General features: G+C 29.2%; 1 protein-coding gene across 2 annotated transcripts in view; it reads left to right on the forward strand.

The window, feature by feature from the left end:
* Tk (Tachykinin) overlaps positions 1 to 13,412 on the forward strand; it is a 138,095-nt gene extending 124,683 nt beyond the window's left edge. The window contains exons 2-3 of one of the 2 annotated variants that reach the window (XM_085957252.1): positions 9,034 to 10,010; positions 13,211 to 13,412. In XM_085957252.1, coding sequence (XP_085813378.1) covers positions 9,035 to 10,010; positions 13,211 to 13,263 — 1,029 coding nt within the window. In that variant the 5' untranslated portion in view covers position 9,034 and the 3' untranslated portion in view covers positions 13,264 to 13,412. The remainder of the gene's footprint in view (positions 1 to 9,033; positions 10,011 to 13,210) is intronic. The other variant, XM_085957253.1, reaches the window with a different exon arrangement.
* Positions 13,413 to 16,003: the final 2,591 nt, after the last annotated feature.

The following is a 16,003-nucleotide window of genomic DNA, read 5'->3' on the forward strand; positions in this document are numbered from 1 at the left end:
AAATTTGGGATCACAGAGATTATCAATATATTTTTTTATTATAAATATTTCACTATAATAATGTCGACATAAATTTTACTAATGGTTTTGTAAATGCTTTTAAAAATTAATAAATACAAAAAATCTTAACACCACTTCACATGGACGTACTGAAATATGACTATATTCTAAAACATTAGAGCGAGAGGTTTAAAAGAATACTATTTTACGTAATAAAAATACTTTATGCAGTCATCAAATGTTTAAAATAAATATAAAGGATAATAAGGCTTCAAAATTGTGTAAATAGATTATCTACAACATTTAAAGAATGTCCAGGATCATGGTTTGAAAATGCAATAAAAGTTCCATTTTGACTTACGCTGAGCATGTCCCCCCTTAATAAACACGTTTGAAAAAAACTAACGTAAATTACCACCAAGTAAACACTTAATCTTTTGAAACATAATTATGATTTATTTTATTAATGATTTTATTATTACGTTTTAAGTTATTAATGTTTGAACGAAATAATTTTCACCTAATATAATATACACTCGTTTTTAACTTTCCTTTGAATTCAATTAGGCTGCATGTTGTGTATAAAATATAATTTAAAATTTGGGGCAATGCAGCATTTTCCAAGAGAGAAATTTTTAATATACTTTTTTTTCAATGATTTGAGAAAGTAACATTCTTTATTTAACATATTAGCGCGAATTCGATGGATGCGGGATCAAATCCCGCCGACATCTTATTTTTTTCCTAGTACATAAATTGACGTGTTTTTAAATTATGTAGGTAGCTATGTTAAAAAAATCTTTGTTTGTGATTTTTTTATAAATTCAGGATTGAATATAAATACCACAACGTTATAATATACTGATATGTATCTGACACTGCCTCAAAAGGCCTCATCTATAACGATGAACTATTTACGATGAGTTTATAATCATTTTATATTGAACATGTATCTTGATCTTCATTTATCTTATTCTGAAATTATAATTAGACATATCGATTCAATTAGTAAATTAATATACTAAGTATAGAGTGTGCCACGCTGAAAGGGTATCAGGAATGCTATATCTAAATGAGCTAATCATGATAACAGTGAGAACCTAATGGGTTTGTTAATGGTTAATAACTGTTCCTCCTTAAAAGCTGTTAATTCAACTATAAAATGATTTCAGTTTATATAATATTATTTGGAATGCCAACTTCAAGGTTCCAAAAGTGCCTCACAATGAGTTATTCCACGATGAAGTTATACCAATTCTTGGCATAGTAGTTATTAAAAAATGTATTATGAAACCTATAAAATTCTTGATTCAAATTTCTCTTTTGTAAAGTTGAAAATTCTCTCTAACGTCTTTTTGACTTAGCACTATCGATATAATATCTTAGCACATAAACGTGTATCTTTCTGTCTTTCTGTTTTTTTAGTAGCAATGTGACGTTAGCTTTTTGTAAACTTTATTTATTTACTACTTATATCTTTTTAAATGACTAATTATGGCCCACTTTGCAAGATTGTATCTTACGTGTTTCAACAGAGACAATCTTTCCTTACCTATAAATTCTACTGTTTGCTGCTAGACTCCATTCGTACATTACATTATTGCGATTGTAATAACTTTTCTACTTCGTCTCTCTAAAACAATGGAAGCCTCGGAGATACGTTTCTGAATAAGAGATAGGTTTTTCATTTCTGAAATATTGCAAAATAACATCTTTGTTTGCAGTTAAAATAAATAACATTCTATGTTCATAAAACTAATGTTTAGTTTTCTTATGTGTATGTATGTTAAATGGAAACATCAGAGAAATCACACGGTTTTGTGATACTTTTTTGTATACTATACGTCTAATGAATTAACTGAAATAATAATTTGATCTGAGAATGTTAACTAAATTTTAGTTCTGTTATCGGTTTTTTTTCAAAAAGTTTGCATCGACATATTCAATAAATAAAAGCTATATTTGTATTTTGTATATCCACTTTACTAACGAATGTAGGTATTATGTCAAAAACTGATGACACCCTTAAATACTATGAAATCATTGGGTCTATTATCATAACTAATATGTTATCTGACCATTGATGATCAGGGTCGTAGGTACTGTGGAGATAATAATATAAAGATCTGAACATTTTCAGTTTATTTTGAAATTTTCAAGTAAAGTCATATACCAAACAAATTTCCATGCATTACTTATTATAATACATATATTACTATAATATAATACATATAATGTTAGAATATAATGTCACACTGTCTAAGTAGGCATGTATTGTAATTCTCTTCATTAGTTGTAATCGTTCACTTTCATTCAACAGGCAGTATATTTTGTCACTATTATGATTATTAAAAAACTAATGGTCACCGACAAAATGAAAATAAAAATTATTATTATAATACAAAAACATTGTAATAATTTTAAATATTTTTAAGCCTACGTATGTATATTCAGTATTGAAAAAAATCATTATTCATAAGTACAAGATCGTCAATAATAAAAAATTTGCTTGAGCCCGACGTCTGTGACAGTTAAGTTAGTAATACCATTCAATTTAATTGATCACAAACCAGATTGCCTTTTTTTAATTAAGCTACGAAGCCTCATTTGAGACTTCTTTAGATTTACGTTTAAATATTTGAATAATAATTAAACTGTTATTACAATATTATTATTACAATTATTATTCATGTAGTATTACAATTTAAATTTATAAAAAACGCTTACGCTTGATGGCCACACTTCCTCAGGAATACTTAGAGGCCATCCATGGACTGAAACCGTGTGCGGCTTAGATCCGTGTGCCATACTAAACTTATAATTTTTGTTCATGAAAATATATTTTCACTAAATTACTAATAACTAAAAACGGATACGATCAGATGCTTATAATATACTTTGTGAGAATATATTTCCCTGAACAGAAAATATAAGCTTAGTATGGCACACGGTTCGAAACCGCATACGGTTTCAGTCCATTGATGGCATATTAGACACACTGGAACGCCTTGATATTTGGCCGAACCAAAACAATCGATTTGAAATGAGAAATAGATTTTTCAAAATTATGTTTCTTTTCTATAATAAAGAATATAGAATTCTTAAACCTTATAGTATACTTTTAGTAGTAGGTATTCTGTTATCGAATATTATCGACCAATTTGAAGTACTCCTCTCTATCACGGCCAGTCGTGTTAAATTAGTATCGTATTGCTTAAACGCAATAGTTATCAATAAGGCATACCATATAATTTAAAAAACAACATAATTTTACAAACTACTCGACATCACTCTATTCTGTCATAGTTCAAAAAATATGGGCTGATAAATATGTAGGAACTTTGTAATATGGTCGATGTCAGGTTGTCCGGGATCATGTATCATAATATTATTGCATGTCGTGTTTTATTTTTCCCTATTTCTCAATACAGACGTCTCTCTACAACAAATGGATATTTAATAGCTGAAAAGCTATTGCAATTCCGTTTAAAATTTAAAATGTATTCTGTCTGTACTATCTACATCTTGTTCTATTTTGTATTTATTATATATTTTATTATAGAATTCACATACTTTTGATAGATAATTCAATAATATTCAAAAGTAGTTTATACGGTTTATAATATGAACCGTTTTACAGGTTTCCAACCTTTTGACCTCACTAGACCACATTGGTTGAAAAAAAAATCTTCAGCCTATGTTTAAAAAAAGTCGAGAGCTTCTTAAGCTCTTGTTACTATAATTTCGTATGTCCAGTTTACCAATATTCAAATAATATAACTATTGTTAAACATAATGTAGGTACCTACATGAAGCCAGGTTTAGAGCGTTGTGTTTCTGATCGCTGTGTCACGAGATCAAATCCAGTTTCCTGGGTAAAATTCATTCAAAGTTATTATATTAGTTGAACTGGCATTTACGTAAAATAATTAACAAAAAAAGCTGTTTCAAAACCATCACTTGAAATTATTTTCGTTTTCATGACCTTGATTGTTGGATCTAGATGTAGCATATGGCACGAGGGAATTTGGCGAAAGGCTAACTACCAACCTCCGCGCTGTGGTAATAGTGATTTACTAATTTTGGAATACATATTATCATACTTGCAGATCAAAGTATCTGTACATACTACATAATATTATATTTGCGAAGACAAACAAAGACATGGTCGACTTCGTACGACATGAAGGGATAGTTTCGAGTCCTCTAGAGTCCTAAGCTGGGAAGAAGCGGCTTTAACCAGGCCCGATGCTGGAGGAGATCAAGGCCCGCATAAGGATGTAGCATCAGGATAAATATTAATATTATATTTGCGATGAATATTATTTTTATAAGATTCTGAACTAATTAGGTACTGACACTTAAAATTAGTGAAATTATGCCAATGTAATGTATGCAAATGTATGTAAACCAATGCCTTTTCAATAAACCTACACTAACTCATACATTATATAAAATAGTTAAATATTACTATTTATCAAGGTACGTAGTATTTATGTCTTATGGAAAACAATCTGACTTAATTCTACGTCTGAAAACTTTTCGTGTGCACTATACAAAACATCTTGTGACTTTTCTATAACAAAAGATTGCTCTGTTGTCATCTTTTGTTTCAGTATTGCCATATGTTTATTTGTTTCGATGCTTAAAGGCATAGTAGGCCTATATCAAAACTTTACAATAGCGCAACAATCATGCTAAAAGCTGTATTGATTTATGTATAAAACATGAGAATAATATTTCACTCGAACATAGTCGCTTGTTTTATGCAAAATTTCCTTTAAGTGAAGTGTAGTTATGTAAAACAGAATTTGAAATATTCATTAATTTCACGTTAATACATTCACAATTTATCGATTCGCTGAAGTTGAGTGACACCTCTATTGTAGGATAAAAGTTATATTCAGACCTTTTTCATTTAGAGTTCTGTCGCTTGCAATGAATCTAAATATTTACAGTCCAACAACATAATAATATAAAATATGATTAATTTAAATCTGGAGCATACACCAATTATTGAAAGAAAACCGAGTATTTTTTGTAATATGCTATTCGCACTGATTGTATCAGACGAATTATCAGTTATGAAAAATAGATTACTGGATAGTAGAATACCTACCGTGGTTTGATTTTCAGAATTGGTTTAATTTTATTATTGATGACGATTCCTAACATAACTTACAAAATAACTTCAGAAGTCGATCCGACAATCCAATTAATTGGAGTTTTTCATCAAGATGTCGTAATCGACTCTGTTAAATCCTTCAAAAAATCATTGTAAAAAAGTCAACGGTAATCGATAAATACCATCGGGTTTGTTTACATTGATCGGCCTACTCTAAATCCATTTTGTTCAATCATTATAAATGACTCAGTTCTTTAAAAAATCATGCCGTTCATAATCATCTCAATAGGCGATTCATGTGGTGCAGTGCATAAGGTGCTGGCTTTTCATCCGGGAGCTCTGGGTTCAATTCCCGTTGAGAACACAATATAATTATGACGTGATTTTTGATTTTTCAAAATTACTAACAACCACCCTGTATGAAAAAGCAAAGAAATGGTTATTAATATTTTTTTAATCATCTCAATAACTTACGCTGGTTTAGGTGGCCTAAAGTTTTCTCCTGATGACTCTGCACTACTCTTATGAATTGGAGAAACCTTTGATATCTTCCACGTTTCCGGAAAGATACCTGCCTCCATTGTGACATTAAATATATATGAAAGTGGGTCTTTGACAAAGTTGATACAGCCCTTTAAATTATCCGGTCCCAAAGCTAAAGTATTCTTTAGTTTTTAAATACACCTAAACACGTCACTCTCATCAATTGGGAGGGTGTCAACGGATTGGGGACCGCATGAGGGTTTTGTTGAATACTACTTGCGTAGATGGACCTAAAGTTACCAGCAAATGCTTCTGCCGCTCCATGTCTAGTCATTTTCAAAAATCTACCATAACATATAATTCCAAAACGATTTAGAATATTCGCGAATATAATCTTTTACCGATTACATAATATAATATTTTCGATAACCCAGTTACTCTCAAGCGAAAAAGTCTAAACATTTTATAGTCTGATTATATCTCTGTAATGATATTAATTGGAAAGTAAATGTCATGAGTAGTGAATATTTATAATACATACTAGTAATAACATACATTTCAATTAAAACTATGTTTGTTCAACAGCAGGAACCTACCTTCACGTGGATGTTTTTTAATCGATAAAATGCAAATATTGCATGCTAACCTACGTTTCATAAAAAACGAATGTGTAATTAAATACATACACTCGTAATATTATTTTATAATTTTTGTACATTTTATAAAGTAATTCCTAGTTTGATAATATAATTTAATATTAATATTTAATAATGTGCACAAAATTTCATACAAAAACTGATATGCACATGGTACGCTTACAAAAAATGTAAAAAATAGGCAAATACATATATCACATAAGTTTATGCTTATTACAACGATTTTATTAGCTCGTATTCTTGTTTGTCCGGTGGTTCCTTGTCCAGTACAAATCTTGCAATCGATTTTTTAACTAACTTCCTGACTAGCTAGACATTTGAAACTTTTAGAATATATCAGAACACGATGCCGATGCATTTTTTTAATACTTTTAGCCATCTTTAAGCAGAATTGAATTCATATTCAGTTAATTCTGTTTTGTATGGAAAGTTATTTCATAAAGATCCGTAAAAAGTAAAAGACTATTATTGGGTGGTCCTAGCAACAAAATTATTAATATATACGTGCGTTACTGTGGAAATCAAAATGAAATGTCAAAATGAAATTTCAGTATTCTATATATTTGTTTGTTTGTTTTTTCTTTACTTCATATCAAGAACAAGTTTGAGCATATTGAGCATATTGAGCATAATAATTCAAGAGAAAATTTAAAAACGTTGTATATAAAAAGTTATTTTTATCTTGTAATTATTTTGTCATATCATATTAGCGAATAGGTAGAATAGCGAATATGATTGTTTTACTTTATTCTAACATTTTTCATTAATTGCAATAATTAAAAACATTTGTGCAATGATATTTAAACTGCACAAAATGAGTATTAATATTTCAATAATTCAAGTTAAGATAAATTCTATCAATTATCATGAATTAGAAGGCAATTAATAGTCGACAACAATCAAGGGTTTCTTATTTTCGTGAATTGTATACATACACTAAAATCAAAACAATATTACTTGTCTATCGTTTTTTTTTATTCAATTTTGAATATACATAAGGTTTTAAGAATATTAGATTCTTTATTATAGAAATAATATAATTTTGAAAAACCTCAGAAAAATACATATTGATTAGTGTAATTGTAAGTAGGTACATATTCAGTTAAAACGTAGTGATAGCTAAGAAATAATTCGCACGAATCATAGACGTATTGATAGCTTAGGGGTGAAAGCACTCACCCGGAAAGTGAAAAACGTGAGTTCGATTCCACTCATTTCAATTTTGTTTTTCTTTTTTTTTTCGAATATGTATGTTTCTGATTTTTTTTAATTACGTTATTTCTATAATAAATAATATAATATGTATTATTTGGGATAATTTCATAGATTTTTACTTAAAATCAAAAGCGTATGAAACGACAGCTTTTTACAAATTTAAATAATCACACAACTACTTGCAAGTGTGGAATCATTTTTAAAATGCAGCGAGCTTTTAAAAAGCTTCGAAATATGTAATGCATGATTGCACGTCCTCGTGTAAAGAAACACTAACGAGGCGAGCCTACTACGAGATTCTTTTCAATTCCAAGTGGCTGACTCTTTCGGACAAAACCTAAGCTAAACTGCATATGTATAATATAGATACACTCAACAAATAATAACGGATGCTTATAAGACGTGTGAAAAAAAGATAGCCGTAAGACAACTCTAAGAAAGCTTAGAATCAATGAGAAGGTAGCTAAATCATTATTTACATGCAGTTACTTGCAACCAGTTGCAGTTTTTTATGAAACATAAGATATGCCTACACATTAAATGACGAATTATTTCATTAAATAAATTAATCGCAGAGCGGCCTCTGAGCATCAGACCCTCGTACCTCCGCGAACTACGAACACAGTTTTTTTTTAATATAATATTTTTCTAATTAAGACTTAAAATATATTTGGTAGGTATCACAGACGTGCGGTCCATAGTTGCTTTGGATTCGGAGTATGCCTAAAAATATTTGATCTACATTTGAGTAGTAATAAAGAAAAACATATCATTTAAAGTGTAAAACTTGAACCCAAAATTCAAAACCCAAAATGTGGACAATAATTGAGGCGGTCAGAGCAGAAGTGGCGTAACCCACAAAAATGTCTAAACGGAGTTAACCATTGGAAGAGGTTCCCTATTACCTCTGGAAACTCTTCCAAAGGTCAACTCCGTTTAGACATTTTTGTGGGCTACGCCACTTCTACTCTGACCGCCTTAATTTATAGTTGGAAATTTATAAGTGTGTATTTTTTATGATAGGGTGCCCACCAAAAAGTCACCACATGCCACTGATAGGTATATAGTTACATCGCATTGTAACCAATGTATGGGTATTATATAATATTATTTTTTTCTTTATAATAATTATGTATTATAATGGTGAAATAGAAAATTAAAAAAATTAGAATATTTTATAGTCTTTTTACTTATGTACTGGTTATACTATTATAAATAGGTGTCTAAATAAATACATGGCAAAATCTCATTTAGATGTCGCCACTTATTACTGATTGTTTTTGAGATAATTCATGAGTTTAGAAAAGCTTTTCTTTAATTTTCGCTTACGTATAAATTCTGAATTTGTTTTTGTTTGAAAATAATGAAATTATTCTTGCAAAAGTTTTGTAATTCAGTCACAGTTATGCTTATGAATCTTGAGCTAATTTCCTTAAAGAAATATAATATTATACTATTAACATAATTATAAATAGTCATTTCATTTTTTTTACTGTTTATATTTTAGATTCTTTGCTTTCTCTACTAATTATTGGCCTTTCTTCTTTGTTCCAGAATGTCTATTCCAAAACTGTGGGTCGCATTATTCGTCGCCACTCTCGCCACCCTGACGAGCGTCGACGCAGCAAACAAAAGATTACCGTCCGGATTCCAAGGAATGAGAGGCAAAAAAAGCATCGACTATCCTAATGGAAACGACAATTTCATGGAAAATGACGCAGATAAATTAGCTTACCTCTCAAGCATCCATGATAACTCGATATTCTTGAACCCTCAAAATATCGATCCAACATTTTTCTCGAGAGCCCAGGCAGCAATTGCTGCTTCCAAAAGAGGTTCCATGGGCTTCCAAGGTATGCGTGGTAAAAAAAATAGCCTCATGGATACAGGACCACTTTATCATTATGGACTACAAAACGACGATCTTCTTTTCGACGCCGGTGAATATTTGGAGAAAAGAGCACCTATGGGATTTCAAGGAATGAGAGGAAAGCGCCAGTTTGAATTTCCAGCATATGGTTACCAAGAAAAGCGTGCTCCAAAAGGCTTCCAAGGAATGAGAGGTAAAAAAGACGTCCAATTAAGTGATGAATATTTACAAGCTTTTGACGAATCAACTCACAATAATGAAGACGAAAGAACTAACCCAGAACAACACCCAAACGTTCAGTCTCTGGGGTTTTCTAACGAACTTGATTCTGATAACCACGGTAGTCTTTATAACTCTGGTGATAATATCATCAATATTGATCAAAAGCAACGAAGATCTCCAGGACTTGGATTCTATGGTACGCGCGGAAAGAAACTGCCATCAACGTCTACCTTCTTTGGGATGCGAGGTAAGAAAGGGCCCTTTGATTTTCCTTTCCGAGGAAAGTTTGTCGGTGTGAGAGGGAAAAAAATGTCGCAAGAAACTCCGGAGGACCTGCAACAGTTGGCTGAGAGGCTCTCGTGGGGAGGGGACAGCTTTGAAAAGCGAAAAGGTCCCAGTGGTTTTGTCGGGATGCGGGGAAAGAAATGGTCCGTAGCAGGTATGCATGAACTATCGCTTTATATTATGAATACAACACTATTCATCAATACTACCCGATGATCAATACATACCTGCATGTGATATTTTCATAATCCAACTAATTACTGAATTTGTATAAGAAAAAATAGAACCTTCGTTTAATTACTTGCGCAGTCAACTAATAAATTAAATTTGTACTAATAAACGAAAAATAATTAATTATAGTATAATAATACGGTTTCCTTTAATAATAATTACAATAACATGTAATTATGCCGGACAAATGATACATTTATATAACATATTAACATTACATTTTAATCATCATTTTTTATCCAATAACTAGGTACAATTTTTCTAAATTCTAATTAAAAACGACACAGAACACAATTTTTCATTACTCCGGTTATTTTTAATCAAGACGAAACTTTATATATGGTGGTCCACTGATCCATAGAAGTCGGTTCTTTGAAATATTATATTTTCTGCTCGCACATTTTTATTTCATACGACTAGATTTTTTTATGTTAATAAAATCGTACTTTGAGGTCTTTTCATTGACTAAAATTACACACCTTAATAGTTATCCAGAGGGAAAGTTATAATAAAACATATTATTATTGTAGACATTTATTTTATTGTATTGCAATGTACAGATCGCTGGAGTCCAATCGAATCGAATACCTCCTTGAATATTATACCGGCCGCATTCGTTTTATTTTAGTGTAAATAAATCTCCAATAGCTAATTGTTTTTTTTTTAATTAAGACATAATATTATCATTATTTTTAATATGTAACATTAGAAATAAGTGTATGCGGCAAACAGACCCATAAATCGCATCGAATATTTCCTCGAACACTATGAAAACTGATACCTTTTGATTTAGTCATTATGTATTATATCAATTGGGGTCGGTCAGCAAAAGTAAATTAAACAAATGAACATCATATTTTATACATATAGTTGTCAGTTGGGGGTAAGTAGTAAAAGTAAATTAAACAAACAAACATATTACTATTACAGACATTTCTGTTATATTAAATATAGGTACGTTTAATCAATGTTTATTGCATACAGTAATGTTCAAGTCTTATTTTATGTAATCGAATTCAACCGTTTATTATTTCTACATTCAATCAGATAGTATTTTTAAATTAACCTAAAAACATGAATAATATAAAATTGAGGTTTCCTCTATAATTAATCTTTTCGTGTGCAGGATTTAGGAATTAATCTGTTTTTTCCTGTCATCAATATCTCCAACAATGTTTAAATCGCGCCTGTTTATTACCTTGTCTCACCCGGAATCCCTCCGACTTTTCTTGTTCCTTTTCTGGCTGGCTGTCGAGTGGTGGCATATTTTTATAATACGTATATTTCGAAAGATAGCCCATACACTCACTCATACAGTTGTACGCAAAAGTACGCATATTAAAATCGAGTTTTATTTCAATGTAGCAACGAATGTTCCCTATTTTGATTGTTAAAATAATATGGAACAGCCGTGACATGGAGTATGTTACAATGATTTTGTAACATTATGTGAATTGATACAAAAATTCAAAATATATGAACTTAAATAACGTATTCTCGTTTAGGGAAAATCCTTTTTTGGTGAATCCGTTAAAAATCTGCAGCCTTAAATATGCACATATCAATTGGAGCTCAGCCAGATTTCATTTACATGCAAAAAACAAAGCAATTACATATTCATTTCAATGTAGACCGTGCATAAATTACAATTTAGTCTACTAACTGAGCATTGAAATGTTTTTTACATAAAATACAATTAAATTAATAAAATTACTTGCCTTTATACTTGTAGTTTATAGGTTCTTCAATTTTCACTACTTTTCATATAATTATATTCAGTTTTAGCGAAATTTTGAAAATGATAATAACATATTATGACATCACATACCCATGTAGCGCAGAAGTTAACTGTTTTGATTCCGAAATTCTGGAATTGAAATTATAATTCTTATAAAAAAGCGTATTATGTTTGTAAAAAATTACATAAAAACAACTTAAAAAGAGTAAGAAACTTCTGAATATAAATATATTATATACATATTACATTTTATGAATACTACGGGAGTCGTTACTTATGGAAAATTAACGAATACTTCATTATATTTTTAAGTGATTGTTCATCATGCATGCAATATTATTTAATATTTCGTTATTATTTTGCGTCGCAATAATCAATCAAGAGTGCGTATTTATTTTATTTTTTACAAACATTTATTATCTAAATTATTTTATGTAATAAATCAAATAAAGTCTCTGAGGTATTGTACAAATAAATATATTGATTTAGGTACGTATATACGTCATGTAGAACAAATATATTTTGTGAACACTTAAAAAATTCTCTCCACCGATCCCGGGATTCTGGAATCGAGATCAATTATTATAGAAATGCCAAAATACTGGAATTAATAAATCTGTCCAGCATTATTATATTATCCTACAAAAGATACAGTCCGTAATAAAATTGATAACAGCATATACAATATACCTACTGTAAAAAGACTTATTTACTATACTTAATGATGAAAATGTATGTAACGCTTTAAAAAAAACTGGTACCTAGTGTGTACAGTTTGTATGTACACGCACATATAATCCATAAAATAATGGTGGTAGTCATATGGCATGTCGTTAACGATATTTTAAAAGTATATATTTTTTGCATGCTTTGGAATATTAGCATTCAAAATATTTTTTAATAATAAATATTTATTAAAATAATTGTACACATTGAAAATAAATATAATTTAGATTAGTAGACATGAGAGATTATTATTAAAATTTCATGAAGTAATTTGAGATATTATATGTTAACAGTTATGATATAATAATAATATATTTAATTAATATATTTTGTCACATAAAAATAAAACTTTGAAATACATTATTTCTACTGAATAATTGATGTAACCATACTTTCAAATAATTATTGTAGAATTTGCTGTCGATATTGGCCGCCTCACGAAGAGGTTTCGTAACAGATTTTTGTTCGACAAGAAATTTACCTAAGCCATTTACTCAACCTATTTGGACCGCACTCTAGATCTAAACACAAATTGAAAAAACGTGTGATTCTGCCAGACCCAGGATTCGAACCCTACGCCCACGAGTTTATAAACTGATATGTTACCGCTCGGCTATTGTGGGAAAGTGTTATAATTGTATTTTTATTTTTCGTTTCAGATGCAGATGGGACTACTCTTGATGGAATGAGTCATACAGCAGTGGAAAATTGAAAAGACAACACAAACAAACTTACTATAAAAAATCGATTGTTTATTAACGACAAAAACCATGAAATATTTATTTTTTTAATTTATAAGTTTAGTCCGTGAGCTGCTCTAGATCTTTTTGCCACATTTGCATATTATTATCAAACATAAGAATTATAATAGTAGAGATTCTTTTTTATGTTATAAAAACCTGTATTTACATTAATAATAAAAAATATTTAATGCAAAATATATTCTTAAAATTATTTTTAACACTAAATAACTGGAATATATTTTTAAGAAGTTTTTTTAATCTAAGACGTGAGAACTTTGAGATATGAAATTGTTTTTTAATAAACTCAAAAATAATTATTTATTCATGAATTTTTTGAAAAGTTATACATTGTAAGATGTTGGTTGGGAGGGGGGGAATTTTACATATCAAAACAATTTTGATATAATATACCTAATAGATGGACTTGATAGAATAAACTGTATTTTTTCCAGTTACGTACCCTTCAGCCTAACCTAAACTAGTCGTTTTTATTGAAATGATCATTGAAAATGAGTATTTTAAAGGTTTTTTTGTAGACCCACCTATTTTTTAATTGTAAAAAGTGTTTTACCCAGAAAATAACGTGTCACTACCAGACCTGTTTGTAACACGAATAACAAAAAATATCTTCTTCTTTCCAACACAGATTCTATAAAAGATAGTGTCAAGTTCTCGCATATTTTATTAAAATAAACCATATATCGTGTTTTAATACTATTAAAACATGTTTTTAATTTCTATTTGGCTATTAATTTAGTATTTTTTTTGAAAAAGTATAAATTATAAGATATATATATTATATTTATTAAAATATACACATAATATTATCGTAATTAAAAAGAGTATAATATAATTATAGCTCATGGATTTCTTTTAAATAAAAAAATGGTATTTATGACGTGATGAATATTTATTTAATTTAATTATAATATTTGATACTTACTTACTTGTAGTTTTATTAATTGAAAATCCATATTGAAATGTTATTATTAGTTACTTGTTAGAAGTTACATCTGAGAAGTGTTTGAATCTTGATGTCATTAAAATAAATTCTCTGTCGATTAATATACCTAGTTATTATTTTAATGTTTACCGCAGCTTAGTAAGTAATAACAATCTGACATTTTCCAAAATGTCGTATTAAATTATATTGATAATACCAACATAAAATCTGTAAAAATAAATGCTAAAAACATTTTGGTGTGGCTGGCAGAATGTTTATTCAAATATTTCTTAGTGATTTATAATAAATGAAATATTATGAAATGTTTGGGCATATATTTTTTATTTATGTGTATTATAAATAATTATTACTTATAATACCTTTGTTAAAATGTAACATAATGTTTATTGTATTATGAATATTAATAAAATAATATATGAGGCAATACCCCCAAAGGTCTATTACATTTATTTTTATTTAATTCATATTAAAAATAACCTAACCTTTCACCTAAATAAACTCCATAATAAATTAACTAAAAAGTTGTTTACAATATAACACACTATATAATAAATAGAAACCGAACTAAACATTAATTCGAATTTCACCCTAAAAATAATTAAATAAATTAAGCAATTTTCTTGCGTAACTTTAAAAGAAGAGATGTTATTTTATTTAAATAAATAAAACATCTCAAATTTATTAACTTTATTGTTATTTAAAGAATACATTATTTTTGCTTGCCAAATATCGCCAATTACCATATATTTGTGATGTTTTTATTTTAGATATACATTTATTTTACACAAACTTTTCAAAAAACAACTGCTACTACAGTGGAAACATTGAAGATAATAATAACGACAATGGCATTAAAAAACAACAATTGTGCATATCACTTGAGTTTCACAACAAACCCCATTCGATAACACAGATTGGAGTGACTTCTTTGTAATGTTGAATAATCGATTTCACTGGTAATTAAATGAATCAACGGATTTTTATCTATTCCTGAATAATGCAACAGCTATTAAGTAAACAAAAAATAAGATATGAAATATTCCAATATTTTATAATGTAAGGTAGGTACTTAATGAACTTTCGATTCTCAGTCAATTTTTCGTGAAATATATATAATATTTTTAATTAATTTAATATTTTATTTTATTTTGTACCAGTACAATTACGAAGAGACCGACTAGGCAAAACAATAAAATATAATACATTGTTTCAACGATAAAAAAATTACCATAAAAAACTAATATTTTATTTTTAGAATAAAATTATATTATGTAGATTACAGATTTATTTTTCAATAGTCGACAATTGCGACAAATCGTGTTCTTGACAGGACGCGTCAGTCCTTCGCATTGACATCTCATAAGGGTAGACAGAGCCAGAGGCGAAACTGTGTATTTTAACGCCCTGATCAGTACAAAAATACACTGCTTACGAATTCCAAGATACACAACTTATAACTTAAATGGTATTTATTTTTAAATTTAAATGCATTTTAATTCTGGCCACTGGTCCTTGGTGACAAATATAATCGGTAATCACGAAGAGTTACTTCACATGACTGCAACATGTACTGTGGATGCCACCTGAGAATATGACATTCTGCAACCCTGTGGCACACTGCAATTTGGTTTCATTATTCTAGTCGGCACTCTTTCACTCTGATGTGATATAGATTTGTAAGGGAAGTGGCGTTTCATTGTGTTTTCCCTATGCTTTGAGGGTTAGTCTTGACAGAGTGAAGTATA

This window comes from Rhyacophila brunnea, unplaced genomic scaffold (assembly GCF_057557595.1).
Source record: "Rhyacophila brunnea isolate RB1 unplaced genomic scaffold, BYU_Rbru_1.0 scaffold_6, whole genome shotgun sequence".
NCBI classification, from domain to species: domain Eukaryota; kingdom Metazoa; phylum Arthropoda; class Insecta; order Trichoptera; family Rhyacophilidae; genus Rhyacophila; species Rhyacophila brunnea.